This window comes from Erinaceus europaeus, chromosome 20 (assembly GCF_950295315.1).
Source record: "Erinaceus europaeus chromosome 20, mEriEur2.1, whole genome shotgun sequence".
In the NCBI taxonomy this organism is placed as follows: domain Eukaryota; kingdom Metazoa; phylum Chordata; class Mammalia; order Eulipotyphla; family Erinaceidae; genus Erinaceus; species Erinaceus europaeus.
In genome coordinates, this window is record NC_080181.1 from 5,553,123 (window position 1) to 5,575,016 (window position 21,894).

The following is a 21,894-nucleotide window of genomic DNA, read 5'->3' on the forward strand; positions in this document are numbered from 1 at the left end:
AAAATAAAATAAACTCAAGGGAATATCCAATCCCTCTTCACCCCCCCCCCCAAAAAAAAAAGATTTTTAAAAAGTTGAATGTGGGGAGTCGGGCTGTAGCGCAGCGGGTTAAGCGCAGGTGGCGCAAAGCACAAGGACCAGCATCGCATAAGGATCCGGGTTCGAACTCCGGCTCTCCACCTGCAGGGGAGTCGCTTCACAGGCGGTGAAGCAGGTCTGCAGGTGTCTGTCTTTCTTTCCTCCTCTCTGTCTTCCCCTCCTCTCTCCATTTCTTTCTGTCCTATCCAACAATGACAACAACAATAATAACTACAACAATAAAACAACAAGGGCAACAAAAGGGAATAAATAAATAAAATAAATATTTTTTAAAAAGTTGAATGTGTATCTGAAAAAGTAAGATATTGTTCTTATTAGCAATTTCACATAGAAAAAAAGATTTCTGCACAGTAGTTCAGTGAACAAAGCATTGGACTTTCAAGCATGGGGCTCCGATGTCATGAGGTCTCACAACAAATGCTATTCTGAGATATACCAGACCCAGTTTATTTGCTTGATTAGAGTTTTGTGAGGATGTACTTAAAAAAAAAAAAAAAAGATTATTTTAAAGGACTTCAGTGTTCACAGTTGCCTTGGGTTGCTTTGAGATATTTCATTTTGATTAAATGTCTAACTATAACAACAGTCTGTTCGGAGACTTTTGTGTCATTGCATGCTAGTGCTGTATCTTGTATGATAGCACCAATGGCATCAGGGCACTAAGGCAACCACTGTACAATAGGTAGATTTTTAGGTTACTGCGCGTGGGGGGATCCTTTGAAAATTCCCGGTCACTTTTGAATAACAAAATCACCCATTTCCTTTACTAGTTTTTTAGGACAGATCTTTTGTTTCATTTCAGCCATGAACCAGAGAATCAGTCAGAGTGCTCCCGTCAAGCAGCCACCTCCGCTGGCCCCCCAGAGCCCTCAGGGAGGTGTCATAGGTGGCAGTGGCTCCAACCAGCAGCAGCAGATGCGGCTGCAGCAACTGCAGATGGAGAAGGAGAGGCTGCGACTGAAGCAGCAAGAACTGCTTCGGCAGGTGAGGCCACAGGTTAGAAGCCAGCCTTTCACTTTGGGGGAGTGGTTTTCCTACATAAAGTTGGGCCTATTTGATTTTAGCATTTATTAGTTGCTTCTCTAAAAACAGAGTGACTCAGGGGCATTCTCTTCGGTTCTATACTGGTCTTTACCTTAGTTTCTTAGTTGACCTTTGGTCGCAGGACTGTGACTTATAAACCTGATTGCGAAGAGTTGACTATTGTCATTGAGACCAAGCAAAAATGTAAGGAAGCAAGGTATGTCTGCAGGTCAGCACAGAATTGCAGATTATTGTCCTCTGAGAATTTTTTTTTGAAGCATAGGGTAGTTTTTCTTAATTAATTAATTAATTTATTCATTCCCTTTTTGTTGCCCTAGTTTTATTGCTGTAGTTATTACTGTTGTCTGTCTTCGTTGTTGGATAGGACAGAGAGAAATGGAGAGAGGCAGGGGCAGACAGAGAAGGGAAGAGAAAGATCGACACCCACAAGCAGTTCCCCTGCAGGTGGGGAGCCGGGGGCTCGAACCGGGATCCTTACGCTGGTTCTTGAGCTTTGCACCACGTGCGTTTAAACCTGCTGCACTACCGCTTGACTCCGTCCTCTGAGTATTTTACTAAGAGGGAAACTCTAGGATATCACTTGGAGAAGAACACCTTTTTCCTTAAATGAATTATTTGGGGGCATATCAAGATAAATCCAGGCAGTAGCACAGCAGATTAAACACACGTAGCGGTGGTCGGGCAGAGGCGCAGTGGGTTAAGCTCACGTGGCGCTAAGCGCAGGGACTGGCGTAAGGATCCCGGTTCGAGCCCCCGGCTCCCCACCTGCAGGGGAGTCGCTTCACGGGTGGTGAAATAGGTCTGCAGGTGTCTGTCTTTCTCTCCCCCTCTCTCTCTGTCTTCCCCTCCTCTCTCCATTTCTCTCTGTCCTATCCAACAACAAAGCAACGTCAACAATGGCAATAATAACCGCAACGAGGCTGCAACAACTAGGGCAACAAAAAGGGGGCAAAATGGCCTCCAGGAGCGGTGGATTCATGGTGCAGGCACTGAGCCCAGCAATAACCCTGGAGGGAAAAAAATAAATAAATAAACACACGTAGCACGAAGTGCAAGAACCTGCTCAAGGATCTCAGTTCAAGCCCCCAGCTCCCCACCTGCAGGGGGGTCGCTTCACAAACAGTGAAGTAAGTCTGCAGGTGTCTGTCATTCTCTCCTCCTCTGTTTACCCCTCCTCTCTAGATTTTGTCTCTGTCCTATCCAACAACGATAGCAATGACAACAGCAATGATAAACAACAAGGGCAACAAAAGGGGAACAGATAGCCTCCAGGAACAGTGGATTCATAGTGTAGGCACCGAGCCCCAGTGGTAACCCTGGAGGCAAATAAATAAATAAACATAATTCTCAGATGTGTTTCAGGATTACTAAATCTATTTTTTTCTTAATTTAAAGCATAATAGAAGTTATGCCCTGTTTGTAAGATCACAAAGTGTCTTGAAATTACTTTTTTTTTTTCCTTTCTGTTTTCAGAAGAGTGGGACCTGGTATTAGCAAGCTCACTTCCTTAAGTTTTTTCTAAAAAAAGTATTACTGGTTAAGTTTCTTTAAGAATAGATAATCTCTTACCTCAAAACCTTTTTTTTTTTTCTTTAAGATTTTATTTACTTATGAGAAAGATAGGAGAGAGAAAGAACCAGACATCACTCTGGCACATGTGCTGCCAGGGATCGAACTCAGGACCTCATGCTTGAGAGTCCAAAGCTTTACCACTGCACCAGCTCCCTGACCACTCAAAACTATTTTTTACTTTGTCCTTTTCAGAATGAAAAAGTTTACATTCATACTGAGGATACGATCTTAAAATTTTGAGTGTTTATCTTTAAAATCTTAATGCTTCTAATGCAAGTAAAACAGAGTGCAGTATTTCCACAATTTCCTTCTCTAGGTAGAAGCAGTTATAAATCCCATGCGTGTGTGTGTGTGTGTGTGTGTGTGTGTGTGTGTATGTGTTCCCTCCACCTAAACCATAGCATACTAAGTGTAATCATCAATAAATCATTATATGCTACATTTCTGTTTCAAGATGTAGACACTTAAGATAATTGTAATGGCTGTTTTTTAAGTGTCACTTGAGTGTTATGGAATTGCATGAATATGATATTGCCATTGAACTTGAGAAACTTATTGAGAAGTTGAGAAACTTGTACCTGAGGAATTAAACTAAGCCATGGAATCCCAGACAGACTAACCTTTAAGCTATTTGTGCTGTCAGTAATATGTCAGTGTAATTCTAGCACAGTTGGCACCAAAAGTGAATCCTGAGAATATAGGAGTTTGTGCCAGCAAAAAGTGGTCTTGAGAAAAGTCATTCTGGGAGTCGGGTGGTAGCACAGTGGGTTAAGCGCACGTGGTGCAAAGCACAAGGACTGGCATAAGGATCCTGGTTCAAGTCCCTGGCTCCCCACCTACAGGAGAGTCGCTTCACAAGCAGTGAAGCAGGTCTGCAGGTGTCCATCTTTCTCTCCCCCTCTTGTCTTCCCCTCCTCTCTCCATTTCTCTCTGTCCTATCTACCAACGACGACATCATCAATAACAACAGTAATTACAACAATAAAAAACAAGGACAACAAAAGGGAAAATGAATAAATATTTAAAAAAATTAAAAAAAGAGAGAGGAAAGTCATTCTTTGCCACTTTAAAAAGACAGCAAGTAGAAGCATGGGTGGTGGGCAGTGGTGCACCAGGGCAGAGCCTCCGTTTCCCACCTGCAGGGGACACGTTTCACAAGCGGTCAAGCAGCTCTGCAGGTGTCTCAGTTTCTCTCTGTCTTGTCAAATAAAAATAGGGAAAAATGACCCCTGGGAGCAGTGGGTTCATAGAGCTGGCACCGAGCCCTAACAGTAACCCTGGTGGCAATAAAAGATAGATAGATAGATAGATAGATAGATAGATAGATAGATAGATAGATAGATAATAGAAGCATGTTAACAATTTACTGAACCTCATACTGGGTTCCTAAAACATAATGGAAAAATATTTTTCATTTAGATGAAATTCTTATCAGAATGAGATAGTACCATCAAGAATATAATTATATAACTATTCAAAAAGGCTATTTAGGGGCCCGGTGGTAGCACAGTGTGTTAAGCATACATGGTGCGGAAGTGCAAGGACCCACCTGTGGGGGGGGGTCACTTCACAAGCAGTGAAGTAGGTCTGCAGGTGTCTATCTTTCCCTCCCCCCCCCCCCATCTTACCCTCCACTCATGATTTATTTCTGTCCTGTTCAACAACAACAATAGCGACAAAGCAAGGGCAACAAAAATGGGAAAGTAGCTTCCAGGACCGGTGGATCGGTAGTGCAGGCAACAAGCTCCAGTGATAACGCTGGAGGCAAAAACAAAACAAAACAAAACAAAAAACAGCTATCTAAAGTGTTTTATAGGGGCTGGGTGGTGGTGCACTTGGTTGAGTGAACATTACAATGCACAAGGACCTGGGTTTGAGCCCCCAGCCCCCACCTATAGGGGGAAAGCTTCATGAGTGGTGAAGCAGGGCAACAGGTGTCTCTGTCTCTCTCCATATTAGTCCCTTCTCAATATCTGGCTGTCTCTAGCCAATAAATAAATAAATAAAGTTTTTTTTTTTTAAAAGATGTTTTAGAGTCTGTTGATGTTTTAGAGTCTGTTTCCGTTGTTTGCTTTCCTGGTCACTGAGTATTCTGAATTGAGTGTAAGTTTCAATTTCACAGATGAATGAAGACTTTCAAAACCAATAAACTATTAAGAAAAAACTATTTTGATTGCTAATGTCAAAGTATCCTGTTTTTAATTTGTAAAGTATGGAAATAGTCTGTTTGTCAATTTGTTTTATTCTAGCAATCAGCCTGAGCAAAATGCTGCTAGTAGTAAAACTCTTCAAAAGATATCTTCTAATTCTTACTCTCTTACTCTGGGTGATGGGTCCAGGACACTTCCTTCAAAGATAACCCCCTTCATTTGTTTCTTCTTTACTGTTTACTATGTTGTCTTATGTTGAAATGACAGACTTTTCTAGTCTCATTCTAATAGTCTGTTTCTAAGGATGCTTTTTGTTTTTCAGCAATCCATATAATCTCAGTATCTTTAGACATTTTATGAACTTCTTCAGTTGATAGTTTCTCTTATCATAGAAACATACAACTATATTTTCTTCCTCTTCATATAACACTCAGAAGCAAAGAACCCACCTGATTGGTACCAATTTAATTGAATTCTGGCACTGAAAGTTTAGATGTCCTGCTCAGTGCCATTCACTATTTCTGAGGTTTCTCTTTGCTGTGTGGTGACTCCATGGGCTCCTGTCTTCCTTAGTCTGCTGCTTCTTGGGCTACGCTAGCTTGGGAATTCTGTGCTATGATGATATATCTGTATACGATTTGTAAGTCAGCCTACACAGCCAAACCATGTGGCTTAAAGTAATTTTTATCCATCTTATTTTTCACTCTTAGGGAATGCGGAATATCAATCCCAGCACAGCAAATTCTCCAAAATGTCAGGTAGGCTCTTATCTGATGTCTTAGTGTTGGGAAAAAAAAAAGAATAAAGAATAAACTAGGAAAGAGAGTTGTGTTTCAGCGGCCTGTTCTCACTGAAAATTAGCTCAGATTCTAAGAGTATAGGTTTGACCTGTCTCCTCATGAATGTCTTTAAGTCAATATTGCTATTCCCAGAAAGTCAACATGATCCCCCCACTCCTATCCCTTCTAGCATTCATTTCCTCCCAGAGGAGGCCTTTTTAACTCCACACCTGAAAAACAAGCTGTGTTGCAATTTTATACCTGTAGACCATGAAGTGTACCTAATTTCTCTTTGCATAACTGTTAGTAGCGTTTATAGGGATGTTTACAAATTACTTGTTTTTTTTTTCCCCCTGTTTACCTGGAGCACTGCTCAGCTGTGGCTATTATTTTAGTGGTTCTAGGTATCGACCTTGAGACATCCCGTGCAAATCCTGTGCTACTGATATACTCTCTCCCCAGTATTAATGAAGGTAGCATAGATTACTTTCTTGAGTAATTATTGATTATGAATTAATTGTTTACTTAGAGAGTATTAAGAATCATAATGATACTGTTAGGAAATTTTTTTTATCATTCCTAAGACAGATGCCAAGATAAGAATTTCAAAATTAAAAAGAATAGGATCTGCCTGGTGGCTGTTTTCAGACTTTGTTGACTTTTATCTTTTTAGATAGAATGGTTGGGCCAGTTCTTCCTGTGAACACAGGCACTTAACTGACTCCTGGACAGAATCTTATTCTTGAAAGCAAACAGGTTCTTTATATTTAGGAATAGAAGTACATAAAGGAATCCAAGACTAGGGGAGCATTGCGCTTTGCTCAGGCAGCCAGAAGCAGCCATGAATCCCCTCTTACTCTCCACATTTCTTGGGCATTAAAGTGATGGGAGTGTAATTCTTAGCAATCAGAGAGAGCCAGTGCTGGGAGAATTCCACTCACTTCTGAGGGGTGCTGTTAATTTGCCCACTGGAAGGAACACTGTACTAATAAAGCCAAACACAGTCTTCCCAGAGTCCAGGCAGCTTTGTGAAAGCAAAACCTCTACCTATTATCAATTTGCTAAACACCTCCTGTAGTCAGAAGATCAAGTCAGTGACTTATGAAAGCCATCTTGCTACAGTAGAGCACAGGTGTGAGGGTCACTTGTTACACAGTGAGCACTGAATCTTTATAAAGTGAACCTTTTTTCTTTGTTTTTTCTCCAAATGTTTCCGAAAGACTCTTATTCATGGAAATGAAGTGGGATGTAATACAGGAGCAAAAATTAACTCAGATAAAATTTGGGTTCAAGTGAAAAAGTCTTCTGTGCCAAAAGTACTTTGAAATTCTTCCCTTTGGAAATCGTAAACCCTAGATCTGCTAAGTGAGTATGTCTAGGTCTTTAAGCCATGCTTATGTATAAGTATAAAATGGTGGTTGTTATTAAGACTATCAGGAGTTCTTAGACTCCTTTTATAGTAGTGACATTTTAGAAAGTGAAGGTTATTAAATTTTTGTGGTATTGAAATAGACTAAGCTAGAGCAGAAATGCTAACACATTTTCCCCCTTTTGTTGCCTTGCTGTTTATTGTTGTTGTTGTTATTATTGTTGTTGTTATTGATGTCATTGTTATTGGATAGGACAGAGAGAAATGAAGAGAGGAGGGATAGAGAAAGACAGACACCTGCAGATTTGCTTCACCGCTTGTGAAGAGACTCCCCTGCAGGGGGGAAGCCAGGGGCTCGAACTAAGATCCTTACTTAAATCCCTGCGCTTGGTGCCATGTGTGCTTAACCCATTGCGCTACTGCTTGGCCCCCTATACTTTTTTTTAAGTTCACTTTGCAAGTGGCATAGAATAAAGTATTGACTTGTTACAAGTTTCAGTGTCAATGTACATATTTACCAGCTTACTTGGGGAAATGTCAATAAATGTTTGAAATCCCAGCATAAAGAATTTCCTGGTGATATACCAAAGAAACATTCGTATTTGGTTTTTCTCATTGAACATGTGTTCATCATGGCATTAAGACAGATACTGAGAATCATCTCACTAGTAGGGCTATGCGTTTAAGAAAGGAAGGCTTTATTTAATATGCTATCAGGAAAACCAGAAGTGTTTTCCAGTCTCACGAGAACAGAATTTGTAAAGGAATCATGAAATACCAGACACTGTTGACTCAAGTCCTGCTTTTTAACTTTTCTAATAGATATCGGTGGAGATAAGTTAAAAAGTAATGTGAAATCAGTGTCATCATTTTATAATTATATACATCAGGCTGTGGGGTATAAAAAGAGAACAATAGGTTCAGATATTTACATAATAATCCTCTCTAAAGATGTCTTCTGGGGGAGCTGGGTGGTGGCACAGCGGGTTAAGCACACATGGCATGAAGTGTAAGGACTGGCATAAGGATCCCAGTTCGAGCCCGTGGCTCCCCACCTGTAGGGGAGTCGCTTCACAAACAGTGAAACAGGTCTGCAGGTGTCTATCTTTCTCTCCCCCTCTCTGTCGTCCCCTCCTCTCTCCATTTCTCTCTGTCCTGTCCAACAATGACAGCAATAAAAACAACAAGGGCAACAAAAGGAAAAAAACTTAAGAAAAAAGAACTTCTAGGGAGTTGGGTGGTAGCGCAGCGGGTTAAGAGCAGGTGGCGCCAAGAGCAAGGACCAGTATAAGGATCCCGGTTCGAGCCCCCGGCTCCCCACCTTCAGGGGAGTCGCTTCACAAGCGGTAAAGCAGGTCTGCAGGTGTCTGTCTTTCTCTCCCCCTCTCTGTCTTCCCCATCTCTCTCCATTTCTCTCTGTCCTATCCAACAATGACAACATCAATAACAACAATAAAACAAGGGCAACAAAAGGGAATAAATAAATATTTTTTTAAAAACTTCTGAATGGGGTATGTCGATGTAGATGTCTGGGTGAGGCTAATGAAATACTTTGAGATGTGACTTTCATGATACTAAAATGCAGTGTTCTGAAAAATGAAGACAGTTTAAAGGCACCAGTGTATCTTCTTAACTGAAAGTCAGAATGATTGCCATACTTTATTAGGGCTAATATGCAGGAGTCAAGGGAAATTGACCAGAAAACTCAAGTTTGTAATTTGATTTTGATATTCAGGTTTTATTTTGTTTTGCTTTTTAAAATAAAATCATTTTATTGCAGAAGCAATAATTCACAAAGCTCTGGTTTACAAATCTGTTGTTGTCAAGGGGATGTGGTTTCATGTCTCTTCAAGTTAGCACACCACATTGACTTCTTTCTCTATCATTGGATAGTGGCTGTCCAGTCTCCTTTCAGCCACCTCCCCTTACAAGTCCTTGGATCTATTTAATGGGCCATAATTTATTAATGCTTGTCCCTGTGCTTTTTTTGTCTCTTTACTTCCGGTGTGAGTGAGATCATCTGTTAATCATCTTTCCACTTCTGGCCCATCTCATTTATCACTTAGCATGAGTCCTTCCAGTTCCATCCATGTTGTACCAAAGAGAGAAATCGTGCTTTTTCTTCCAGCGGAGTAGTATTTCATTTCAAATATAGACCACAGCTTCCTAATCTACTCATTAGGTTGCTGCCAGATCTTCCACTATTTTTTGTTTAAAAATCATAAACATTCTTTTTGCTCTGTGGCGTTGATCATTATTGCTCAATTTTCTAGTTGCTTTTTTATTCTGATACCTTAATTCTGTCTGTGTAATTAGAAACACCTTTTGAGAGAGTGGGCTTAGGAATTTATTCCAGTTTCTGCTTCAAGGTTTTTTGAGACACACTGAGAAAAGACAGTGTGGAAGGTTTTACTATCTTCAACTTGAAAATGTGGTTCTTAGCACCTACCTACTACTAAAAGATCAACTCTGACCTTTGCAGACTGGCTTAGTCTGTGACCAGTAGCTTTCTCTTGCCTTTTCTAGTAAAACCTGGAACTCTTGAGCCACGCAGACTCCTGCCTTCTTAGCCTGCTCTTTGCTCCTGAGCTTTCCCCATCAAGTGCTTGCTTTCCCTACCCTCTTACTGGTTGCTTCTCTTGAGACCTACATCTGAACTCATCCTTCTTTCTCACCAGAGTTCTTAAAACTACCTAGGAAATAGGAATAAACCATTATAACATAGACAATGGCATTATTCTAGAAACTATTTTCTAAGCAACTAGTTGCTTTAGTAGTCACAGTAATTATTGCTAGAAGCATTTTGCAACTAATGACAGTTGTATTGTTACTTTTGCTTGTGGGAAGGTCAAACAGGCTCAGTGAGACAAAGCCCATGCCACCAATATTGAAGACACTGTAGGCCCCCACCAGCCCACACTTGTAAGGTGGCTGAGGTGTCCATACTTCAGTCAAATAGCAAAATGATAACTCTGCTAAGGATCCGAAGAATTACATTAGGGGGCCAGGCGGTAGCACAGCGGGTGCAAAGTGCAAGGACTAGTGTAGGGTCCCAGATCCTGGTTCGAGCCCCAGCTCCCCATCTACAGGAGAGTCACTTCACAAGCGGTGAAACAGGTGTCTGTCTTTCTCTTCCCCTCTCTGTCTTCCCCTCCTCTCTCCATTTCTCTCTGTCCTGTCCAACAACCATGACATCAGTGGCAACAACAATAAGAACAACAGTAAGCAAATAACAAGGGCAACAAAAGGGAAATAATGGCCTCCAGGAGCAGTGGATTTGAGCCCCAGTAATAACCCAAGAGGCAAGAAAGAAAAGTATCACATTCCATGTTTTTTTTTTAATTTAATAACATCAGGAATTTAACTTCCCTTCTTCTTTTCTGGCTTTCTTATTAGATTTTAAAAGGCAGTTTCAGAACCCAGCGAACATGTTTTAAAGATGAGCTCTATCTTCTTTCAAGTCCTAACAGTGAATAAGCCATATAGATATAGATATATATTTGGGCATTTTCACATGAATGTTTATTTATTTTTGCTACCAGGGCTTTCAATGCCTGCTTGATTCTACCACTACTGATAAGGGGTTTTTGTTTGCTTTGTTTTTTGCTTCCTTTCAAAATCAAATAGAGACAAAGAAGGAAACACCACAACACCGCCTCACCACTTGTACTCTGTGTACACAGCATTCCCATGCGGTGCCAAGTGAGCTATCTCGTGGCCCTCTGTATTTCGCATTGTGTGTGTATGTATTTTATTTTCAATTGCCACCGGTATTACTGAGGTTTCGTGGCTGCACAACAAATCCACCCTTCCCAGCAGCTTTTTTCCCCTGCCCTCCCCGCCTCTTTCTTGCTATTCTGTTGCCTAGGACAGCGAGAAATTGAGAGGGAAGAGGAGAAAGAAGGACCACATGGTGGGGCATCAGCAGAGCAGACATGTTACTGTGCTCAAGCCCTTGTCCCCACCTATTGGGGAAACACTTCACAAGCAGTGTTGCAGCTCTTTCTCTGTCTCCTTCTTCCCTCTTGGCTTTTGTCTCTGTCAAATAATATATAAATAACTTGACTATTAAAGAAGAGAGGGAAAAAAAAAACGCCTGCAGGAGGAGAGTGGGTGCTGGAAACACTGTAATGTGTGGCTTTAACCGTATACACCACTGCTCAGCCCTATATTTTGTCTTAATAATCCCATTGAAACCTTGGTATGAAAGGGCTACAGGAGCACGATGTCGCCTCACTCCGTGTACGCTGTAATGAATTAATCAGCTACTTATTTTTGCCACCAGAGTGTTGCTGGTGCCCTATGCCTGCGCAGCCCTGCTGTTCCTGGTGGCCTCTTTTTCTTCTCTGATAGAGAGGGAAGACGCAATAGCGACACTGTCCCACTGTCCCACTGTCCCTGAAGCCTGCACACTGTACGCATGCGCTAGCTTTTACTGCTTTGAAACCATAATTACAAAAGACCTGATCCCACAGATTTGTTTTCTCCCTCCCTCCCTCCCTCCCTCCCTTCCTTCCTCCCTCCCTCCCTCCCTCCCTCCCTCCTCTCCTTCCTTTCTCTCCAGGGTTATCACTGGGGTTCAGTGCCGGCACTGCATATCCCTCACTCCCAGATGCTTTTTTTTCCCTCCATTTTATTTGATGGGACAGAGAAAAATTGAGAGGACAGGGAGATAGAGAAAAAGACACCTACAAACATGCTTCACCTCTTGTGAAGCACGAGCCGCGTCCGCATGGGGTGGGGGAGGTGGGAGATGCAACCTGGATCCTTTCGCATAGTACTGTGTGCTTAACTGGGTGTACCACTGCCTGGTCCCTCAGAAACTTTCATAAGTCAGAAATGTTCTGAAGTTGAAGATAGTTCAGCTCATTGCACAAGCACTAAAAAACGGCGATCAAGGGAGTCAGGCGGTAGCACAGCTGGTTAAGCGCCGATGGCGCAAAGCTCTGGAGTAAGGATCCCGGTTCAAGCCCTCGGTTCCCCACCTGCAGGGGAGTCACTTCACAGGCAGTGAAGCAGGTCTGCAGGTGTCTGTCTTTCTCTCCCCCTCTTTGTCTTCCCCTCCTCTCTCCATTTCTCTCTGTCCTATCCAACAATGAACGACATCAACAATAACAATAATATCTACAACAAGGCTACAAGAAAAGGGAAAATAAATATTAAAAAATAGCGATCTAAGCATTGACTAAATGTTTTAATTATTAAAGGTAATGAAATATTCTGAGACAGTTTAGAGCTGTTTGGGGAAAATAGCATATGGCAAGACCTGTTTTAAACAGTTAAAAGAAATGGCTTTCCTCCTATTTTTAAAATTGTCAACATAGGGGGCTGGGTGGTAGCACAGTGGGTTAAGCACACATGGCGCAAAGCGTAAAGGATCCTGGTTCAAGCCCCCAGTTCTCCACCTGCAGAGGGTCGCTTTGCAAGCAGTGAAACAGGTCTGCAGGTGTCTATCTTTCCCCCTCTCTGTCTTCCCCATCTCTCTTCATTTCTCTGTCCTATCCAACAACAACAACTATTAGAACAGTAACTACAACAAGTGCAACAAAATGGAAAAAATGGTCTCCAGGAGCAGTGGGTTCATAGTGCAGGCACTGAGCCCCAACACTAACCCTGGAGGCAAAATAAATAAATAAATGAAAAAGTAGTAAAAAGTAAAAAAAAGAAACGTCAATATAAACTGTTATTACTAAGACAAACTTTACAAGATAAATGTTTTTAGAGTTATTCTCCATTTCTAAGTTAGAGTTTCAAGTTCACTGTACTAACTAACCTTTCTTAAGTGAATTAAATACCTGGTAGCCTGGGTTCAATCCATGACATCACTCATGAGTGACAGCTCTGGTATATATGCATGCCTGCCTCTCTCACTGATTTTGATGATTTGTTTAAACAAATAAATAGGAAGAAAGGAACTTAGTGTGAGTATGTCATTATCTGAACTGTATTGTCTGAAAATGGATATTCTGTGAATATACTGACATAAGATTTTTGCCCCCAAAAAATTGCTTTACAGAAAGTTGGCATTGTATTTTATGAGCTTCTTTTTTTTTTTTTTTTCTTGTATTTTATGGGTTTTCCTATGAATTGAATCAGCACTGTTATCTAACATGGATATTTTGTTATGCTGATTTTATCGTTCTTCTTGATTACTGATAAGTGTCCCATCATAGGGATTGCTGTAACTGTTTATCTACTAGCCTATTCTTAGCCAGTTGAATCATTTCTGCATTTTGATTCTCTAGTAAAATGCTTTCATTTCTCTTGAATGCCCTAATGATTTAATGACTTGGAAATTTTTTAAATCTTTCTAGACTAATGATTACTTTTGTGTTTTTATTTTTCTATATAGATGATATAAATCAAAATATTTATTTATTAACAGAGAACTGATCAGCTCTGGCTTATGGTGGTGCAGAGTACTGAACCTGGGACTTTGGAGCCTCAGGCATGAGAATCTCTTTGCGTAACCATTATGTTATCTACCCGTGCCTTCAGGTTTTTTTTTTTTTTTTTTTTTTTTTAATATGAAGCCAAAATACTCAGTTACAAGATGTGGTTTTTCTTTTGGGGCGGGGTTAACGGTTTACACTCAAAAGTAAAATACAATAGTTTGTGGGGGTCGGGCAGCAGTGCGGCAGGTTAAGCACAGGTGGCGCCAAGCAAGGACCAGAGTAAGGATCGTGGTTCAAGCCCTGGCTCCCCACCTGCAGGGGTGTCGCTTCATAGGCGGTGAAGCAGGTCTGCAGGTGTCTGTCTTTCTCTCCCCTCTGTCTTCCCCTCTTCTTTCCATTTTTCTCTGTCTTATTCAACAACGATGACATCAATAACAATAATAATAAGTACAGCAACCAAGGGGGGGAGCAAAAAAAATAATAATACAATAGTTTGTACATGTATAACATTTCCACATAACAATAAACCCCCATTAGGTCCTCCTACCACTGTGTTTCAGGAATTGACCCCCCTACCCCCACTCCCAAGTCTTTTACTTTGGTGCAATACACCAGCTCCAGTCCAAGTTCTACTTGTGTTTTCCTTTCTGAGCTTGTTTTTCAGCTTCTGTCTATGAGTGAGATCATCCCATAGTCATCCTGTTTCTGACTTAGGTCACTTAACATGATATTTTCAAGCTCCATCCAAGATGGGCTAAAAATAGTGAAGTCACCATGTTCAATAGCTGAGTAGTATTCCATTGTGTATATAGACCACAACTTGCTCAGCCACTCGTCTGTTGTTGGACACCTGGCTTGCTTCCAGGTTTTGGCTATTACAAATTGTGCTGCTAAGAACATGGGTGTACACAAATCTTTTTGGATAAGTATGTTGGGTTCCTTAGGATCTATCCCCAGGAGAGGAATTGCAGGGCCATAGGGTAGGTCTAGTTGTAGCCTTGTGAGAGTCTCCACAGGGATTGAGCCAATTGACATTCTCACCAGCAGTGCAGGAGGGCTCTTTTGTCCCCACACCCTTTCCAGCACTTATTGCTGCTACTGTTTCTGATGTGTGACATTCTCACAGGAGTGAAGTGGTATCTCATTATTGTCTCTATTTGCATTTCTCTGACAATCAATGACTCTGAGCATTTTTTCATGTTTATTGGCCTTTTTCTGTTCATACCCTTTCCCCATTTTTGGATGGGGTCATTTGTTTTCTTGTTGCTAAAGACATGTCACCTCTCTAAGGAGTCTTTACACAGTGCTGGGGCGTGAACGCAGAATCCTATGCATGCACAGCACAACTGAGTATTCTTCTTTGCCAAGCTTTCACTCACTTATTGTTTGTTTGTTTGTTTTTATTTATTCATTTATTTACTGTAGTGAGGAAGAGAGAAGAGACATCATAGTACTGTTGCATCATCCATGGACTGCCCTCCCCACCCCCCAGTCCTGTACAAAGTGGCTCCTATGTAGTGCCAGCGTTCAAATCCTGGGTCTTTTGCATAACCCAAAGCATGAAAACTTCTGGGTGAACTATCTCCTGATCCCTTTGTGGTGTTCCCCCCCCCCCTGTAAGAAATGATGAGGCTCTTTACATGAGAGGAGGAAATATAAAAGGGCCAGTGATTGATGGTAAGACCCCAAGTCCATAAAAGTCTATTCTATAAAAGTTTCGTGTTTTCCTTAGAAACTATCCTAGAAAATTCACCTCAGATCAATATGGGACCATTCTTTTACTTACAGGGCATATAACTTTGATTCCAAATGCACCCCAGATTAAATTATATTTACAAGATAAATGGGAAAAGCCACTACATTTTTGTATTATTACAGAGGAAAATGAGCTAAAAATATGTGCTTCATTTAGAAAAAAGCAAATACTCAATAATAAAGAACTGTTTGGCCTTTGAAATACAGAAGCATGATTAAATTTTGGCTGAGTTTCCGATAGCTTGCTTCTCTATTTTTGTGAATCTGTGAAACTATATTTCTCACTGCTTTTGATACACGAGAATTTTTTTTACCGTTCAATCTGCTTTTTTAAAAAATTTCTTTATTGGGGAATTAATGTTTTACATTTAACAGTAAATACAATAGTTTGTACATGCATAATATTTCTCAGTTTTCCATGTAACAATACAACCCCCACTAAGTCCTCTGTCATCCTTCTTGGATCTGTATTCTCCCCCCCTCCCCCCCAGAGTCTTTTACTTTGGTGCAATACGCCAATTCCAGTTCAGGTTCTACTTGTGTTTTCTCTTCAGATCTGAGACAAGAGAATTTAATGGATTTGTGTTTTTAGCCCAGTATTCTAATTTTAGAAATTGTGTTCAGATTAAAAATAAAGAAATAAAACTCCTTTGAGATAGATGTAACTTATAACATGAAATGTTTCTAGCTGAAGTCTATCTTGTAGCCTGTTGAATTATGTCCCAAGGCTTACTTGTAAAACAACTGCCAGATTTTCTCAATTACAAAATGATGGTTATTTCATCCAAAATGTGTTTTGGTAGAATCACCTTTTCTATGTATGATATATAGCCTTTTCAGTATAATAAGATGGAAAATTTAATTTACATGGCATATGTTTGTATTTTAAAATTCAGATATTGATGGGGGCCGGGCAGTGGTGCACCCGGTTGAGAGCACAAGTTACCATCCACATATGGGTTATGGGATATGGGTTCAAGCCCCAGTTTCCCACCTGCAATGGGGATGCTTCACAAGCAATGAAGCAGGTCTACAGTCGTCTTTCTCCTTCTGTCCCCCCTACTTTCAATTTCTCTGTCCTGTTAGTATAAAAAAGAAAGAAGAATGGCTGCCAGGATTGGTGGGTTCATAGTGCTGGCATTACGCCTCAGCGATAACTCTGGTGGCAGTTAATAAATTCAGATAACCCTACTAATTATTATTTCACTTTAATGCCACTAACAAAAGATTTGCACAGCTCTAAGGCAAACTTAATTTCTTAATATTTATAAATTCATGCAATAAATTCATTTTCACAGTCCTCGGTTAGGAATTATAAAATTCACTCACAGTGGAAGTTCTAAAGTTAACTGTTCTTACTGGAAATAGAAGAGCCTGGGTGGAATTCAGCTGACTCCAGGTTCACTTATTCCAGATTTGTCGAGGTAGAATGGGAAATAGGACCCTTCTCCACGTTACCTGGTTTTCATATTGCTTGGCCTTAAATAAAAAGGCTAAGGAGTGGGGGGAAGGCTACATTCTTTTCCCACATAAATAACTTCCGTTACGTGGTTGGGAAATACTTTATCTGATAGGACATACATTTGATAATTTATGAGCCCTCAGGTTCAAGCCACTGGCCAACACATGGGAACACCATGCAGTGGGGAAATTTCCCAGACAGGAGAGCAGTGCCGTGATGTCTCTCCTTTCCCCTCTCTTTCCCACCCTCTATCTAGAAAAAGGAATCCACCAAGATCAGTAGAATTGTGTGGGCATGAAGTCCCAATGGAAACCCTGGCGGCAAGAAATAACATCAGTTCCCTCCCCCATATGAGATTTTCTTTACCATACCAGTGCAATTTTTTTTATCTTTATAAACTCAATAAAATAGTGTTCCCAGAAGATGAAAATAATAACTTAAAAATTAACTGGGGGGAGGCAGTAGTGCAGTGGGTTAAAATAGAAAAACCCTTAATACGGAAGGAAGGCGCTAGAAGGGAAAGTGCGGGGCTTTGCAGAGGGCTGAGTATTGAGGACTTAGTGTCTCAGAATAAATTGAGTTGCTCTTTTTGTTTTTATTCTGTCAACAAACAAAGCCCTATGAGGGTTATACTGAACTTTAAGAATTATTATTTTGGGGGTCCGGCGGTAGCGCACATGGCTCAAAGCACAAGGTCTGGCATAAAGATCCCGGGTCTATACCCCCGGCTCCCTACCTGCAGGGGGTCCCTTCACAGGCAGTGAAGCAAGTCTGCAGGTGTGTCTTATCTTCCTCTCCCCTCTCTCTGTCTCCCCTCTCTCGATTTATTTCTGTCCTATCCAGCACAGCAACAGCAATGACAACAATAATAATAATAACAAGAGCAACAAAATGGGAAAAATGGCCTCCAGGAGCAGTGGATTCATATTGCAGGCACTGAGCCCCAGCAATAACCCTGAAGACAAATACATAGATATTATAAAGATTGCACTTAACCTCTTGCCGTGAACAAGGGGTTAGGAGTGTCTGTCCATGTAAGGGAAATAACAAAATGCAACTAAGTAAAGAAAGTGTGTGTTTGGGGGTTAATAAAACAAGGTAAAGATTCAGTTCATGTAATTTAATATCAGTTATTTGATCTAACTGGGGACATAGCATAATGGTTATGCAAACAGACTCTCATGCCAGAGGCTCCAGAGTCCTAGGTTCAGTCCTCTGCACCACAATACACCAGAGGTCAAGCAGTACTCAGGGGGAAAAAAATTAATGTTTCTTGGGAGTCGGGCTGTAGCGCAGCAGGTTAAGCGCAGGTGGCGCTAAGCACAAGGACCCGCATAAGGATCCTGGTTCAAGCCCTGACTCCCCACCTGTAGGGGTGCCGCTTCACAAGCGGTGAAACCGGTCTGCAGGTGTCTTTCTCTCCCTCTCTCTGTCTTCCCCCTCCCCTCTCCATTTCTCTCTGTCCTATCCAACAACAATGACAACAATAATAACTACAACAATAAAACAACAAGGGCAACAAAATATAAATAAATATATAAAAATAAATATAAAAAATATTTTAAAAAATAATAACGTTTCTTCTAAATTTGACATGTATGTGGAGCTTTGTTTTGTTTTAATCTTTTTTCTGTCTTCCTACCTGGACTATTGCTGGAGTTTGGTACCTGCCTGATTCCACTGCTCCCAGAGGGATTTTCTGCCTGCCTGCCTGCCTCCTTCCTTCCCTCCCTTCCTCCCTTCCTCCTTTCGACAGAGTGAGAAAGAGAGACAGAAGGAAAATACCATTGCACACCTGCACCACTCAAGAGCCTTCTTCTCTTCAGAAGCTCCCGTGTGGTAGCCTGGGGTTCAAATCTAAGCCCTTGCACATGGTAATGTGTTCTCTACCCAGTAAACCATCTGTCACCTCCAGAGTTTAGTTTTTAAAACCTAACACTACAGTTGTTAATCAGTGTACTGATTCTACTTGGTTTTGTTTGTTTTTTTCCTAGGAATTAGCTCTTCGTAGCCAGTTGCCAACACTGGAGCAAGATGGTGGTACTCAGAATCCAGTATCCTCTCCTGGGATGTCTCAGGAATTAAGAACAATGACAACCAATAGCTCAGACCCTTTTCTTAACAGGTTGGTAAGAATTGCTCCTGGCTAGGATCTGAAAGAGATCAGAGCTTTAAGATGATTCAGCCTTATTCTTGAATAAGCTGTTTGAACATCAGTGTGGGCCAGAACCCCTGGCTGCAAACGAATCACTTCATAAATGGCAAGTACATTAAGAGTTGGGGATTAAAAACCCTCCCCAGTGAGAAGAAGTGACCTGTTCAGACTTGTAGACGAGATCCTTATTCAGAGTCACATGTTTGCTCCTGCCTGGACTATTGACTTGCAGATTGCTTGCAGTCAGAGAATCGTGAAGGTACGTGTGAGTGCCTTTCTGTGAAAGCGAGTGAGCTGCATCTTCAGCCCACTTTGGGCCACCTTGTAAGGTCGTTGGGAGGAATTTTCCACACAATTGCTCGGCTGTGTGGTTTGCACTAAACATCTGCGGCCTCATGTTCTTCAGGACTGTAGTTCAAGGAGAAAAAGTATAAAATCTGGCCTTTCTAAAAATAGATTAATTATTAAGGTGCTATTTGAAAATAACCTAATGCTTTATAGTTGCTTCTAATCTTGTCTTTCAGGCAGATTGTAAAAATGTTACTAATACAATGCTATGTTGAAAACTGTAAGCCAAAGCAGGTCATGTTTTTTGTCTAAAAAGCCATTTAAAATTAAGATTTGCTTAGGGGCCGGGTGGTGGCGCACCTGGTTAAGCACACACATTACAGTGCACAAGGACCTGGGTTCAAGTCCCTAGCCCCCACCTGCAGGGGGCAAGCTTCACAAGTGGTGGGGAAGGGCTGCACTTGTCTCTCTGTCTCCCTCCCTCTCGACCTCCCCTCCCCTATCAATTCCTCTCTGTCTCTATCCAATAATAAATAAAAGTGAAAATATATAAAAGAAAGATTTCCTTAAGGGGGCAAGGTCATGGCATACCAGATTAAGTGCAGATGTTACCACGTGAAAGGACCCTGGTTTGAGTCTCCACTTCCCACCTGCGTGGGGGGGGGGGGGCGCTTTATGAGCAATGAAGTAGGTCTCAAGTGTGTCTCTCTCCCTCTTGATCTCCCCCTCCAATCTCAGTTTTCCTCTTTTATTCCATTAAAAAAAAAAAGTGAGAAAAGAAAAATAGCCAATGGGAGCATTGGATTCATAGTGCCAGAACCAAGCCCAAGTGATAATCTTGGTGACAGGAAAAAATAAATAAAGATTTCATTAAAATGAATTTTTCTTGGTTGTAAAATAGTCAGGGTTTTAGATTTTCAAAAATGCAAAATGGACTAGGGGTTCCTTGGTGGTAAAGCATGTAGGGTTAAATCCTAGTTCCACATAAGCAACAAGTCAAACCCCAAGGGTGGTGCTATACACTCTCACGCTCTCTGTCGGTTTCTCTAAAAAACGGGATATTGTGCTAGGGAGGCAGCGAAGTGGCTGAGTGAGCCCCTGGGTTCGCCTTTCACACATTAAAAACATACACATGGAACAAACACTTGGTAATCTCAAGATTTTTTAAAAATATTTATTTATTTATTTTCCCTTTTGTTGCCCTTGTTTAACATTGTTGGGGTTATTGATATCGTTGTTGTTGGATAGGACAGAGAGAAATGGAGAGAGGAGGGGAAGACGGGGGAGAGAAAGACAGACACCTGCAGACCTGCTTCACCGCCTGTGAAGCGACTCCCCTGCAGGTGGGGAGCCGGGGGCTCAAACCAGGATCCTTATGCCAGTCCTTGCGCTTTGTGCCATGTGCGCTTAACCCCACTGCGCAACCACCTGGTTCCGTCAAGTTTGTTTGTTTTTTTTTTTTTAACCTATCCAATTTGAAATAATGCTCTTTTAAAAATATTTCAGCATTTCTTGGTTTTGGATCACTAACTTCACGGTCCTGAGAAAAAGAAAATACTTATCTTGACAACATATTAAACATGCTGTAGATTCCCAGTGATTCACTCAGTTTTCTGATTAGTAATACCGGCCTGTTTGGTAGCTTTAGTTTTAAAGAGCATCAAAAATTTGCTTTAAATTTCTATTTATTCTTAGTTCTGCCAAAAATTGAGCATGTATGTAAAATATTATAGTTGTGAGTTATTGAGGAAAGGTCACGGCCAGAGGATTGTTGGTTTGTTTGTTTTTCTCAAAAGACATCTCAGATCAGTATAATCCCAGAACTAATACGGGGTGAGAGTGAACTATTTAGAGTAATGGATACAGGGCACATGTGGTGGCACACTCAGTATAATCCCAGAACTAACACGGGGTGAGAGTGAACTATTTGAGTAATGAATACAGGGCACATGTGGTGGCACACTCAATTGAGGGTCCAGGTTCAAGCTCCTGCTCTTGAGAGGGGTGCAGGGGGGCTTCACTAGCAGTAAAGCATGCCTACAGGCACCTTTCTATTTTCCCCTCCCCTCTCAATTTCTCTCTGTCCTATTTAATAAAATAAAGGGGGTGGCTTTCAGGAGCAGTGAATTCTTCCTGCAGGTATCAAGCCCCAGTGTTAACCCTGGTGGAAATAAGTAAGAAAGTATACTGGCCTATGGAGAGCCATTTTTTAAATATTTTATTCTTCATTGGATAGAGGCAGAAATCGAGAGGGATAGGGAAGGTAGAGAGAGACACCTGCAGCCCTGCTTTACCAGTCATGAAGCTTTCCCTCTGCAGGTGGGGGTGGGGCTTGAACCCACAACCTTACACATTATAACATGAGTCCACAACCAGGTGTGCCACTGCCCAGCCCCTGTATAGCCATTTATGATGATTGTTTCTTTAATAAGTTTTTACGACAGTTGGACTCTAGGTTGAGACTCTAGGTTTATTTTCTGGCACAGATCAGAATGGCCAGTCATTGGTTAGAGGACAGAATCCTTTAGATACTTTCTCCTCACTCACTCACTCACTCACTCACTCACTCACTCACTCACACCTCAAGTTAAGTACATGTCTGTAACATTTCTGTCTTCGGAAGTTCTCGGTGGTTTCACCAGTAACTGTTACTGGACTTACAGTCCTGTGGGCCAGGCATTTGACTCAGTGGTAGCTAGAGTGCTTGGCTTGGTCTGAGCTCTATCTCCAGCAAAGCATAAAAGTGACTTTTTTTTTTTGTCTCCAGGGTTATCACTGGGGCTCAATGCCTACACTACGAATCCACTACTCCTGGATGCTATTTTT

General features: G+C 41.4%; 1 protein-coding gene across 12 annotated transcripts in view; it reads left to right on the top strand.

Moving 5' to 3' along the window:
- Positions 1-21,894, top strand: part of YAP1 (Yes1 associated transcriptional regulator) — a 110,853-nt gene that overhangs the window by 81,184 nt on the left and 7,775 nt on the right. For 3 of the 12 annotated variants that reach the window (XM_060179732.1, XM_060179740.1, XM_060179733.1), the window contains 3 exons: positions 902-1,095; positions 5,576-5,623; positions 18,620-18,750. In XM_060179732.1, the coding sequence (XP_060035715.1) occupies positions 902-1,095; positions 5,576-5,623; positions 18,620-18,750 (373 nt within the window). The remainder of the gene's footprint in view (positions 1-901; positions 1,096-5,575; positions 5,624-18,619; positions 18,751-21,894) is intronic. The other 9 variants (XM_060179734.1, XM_060179741.1, XM_060179735.1 and 6 more) reach the window with 3 other exon arrangements.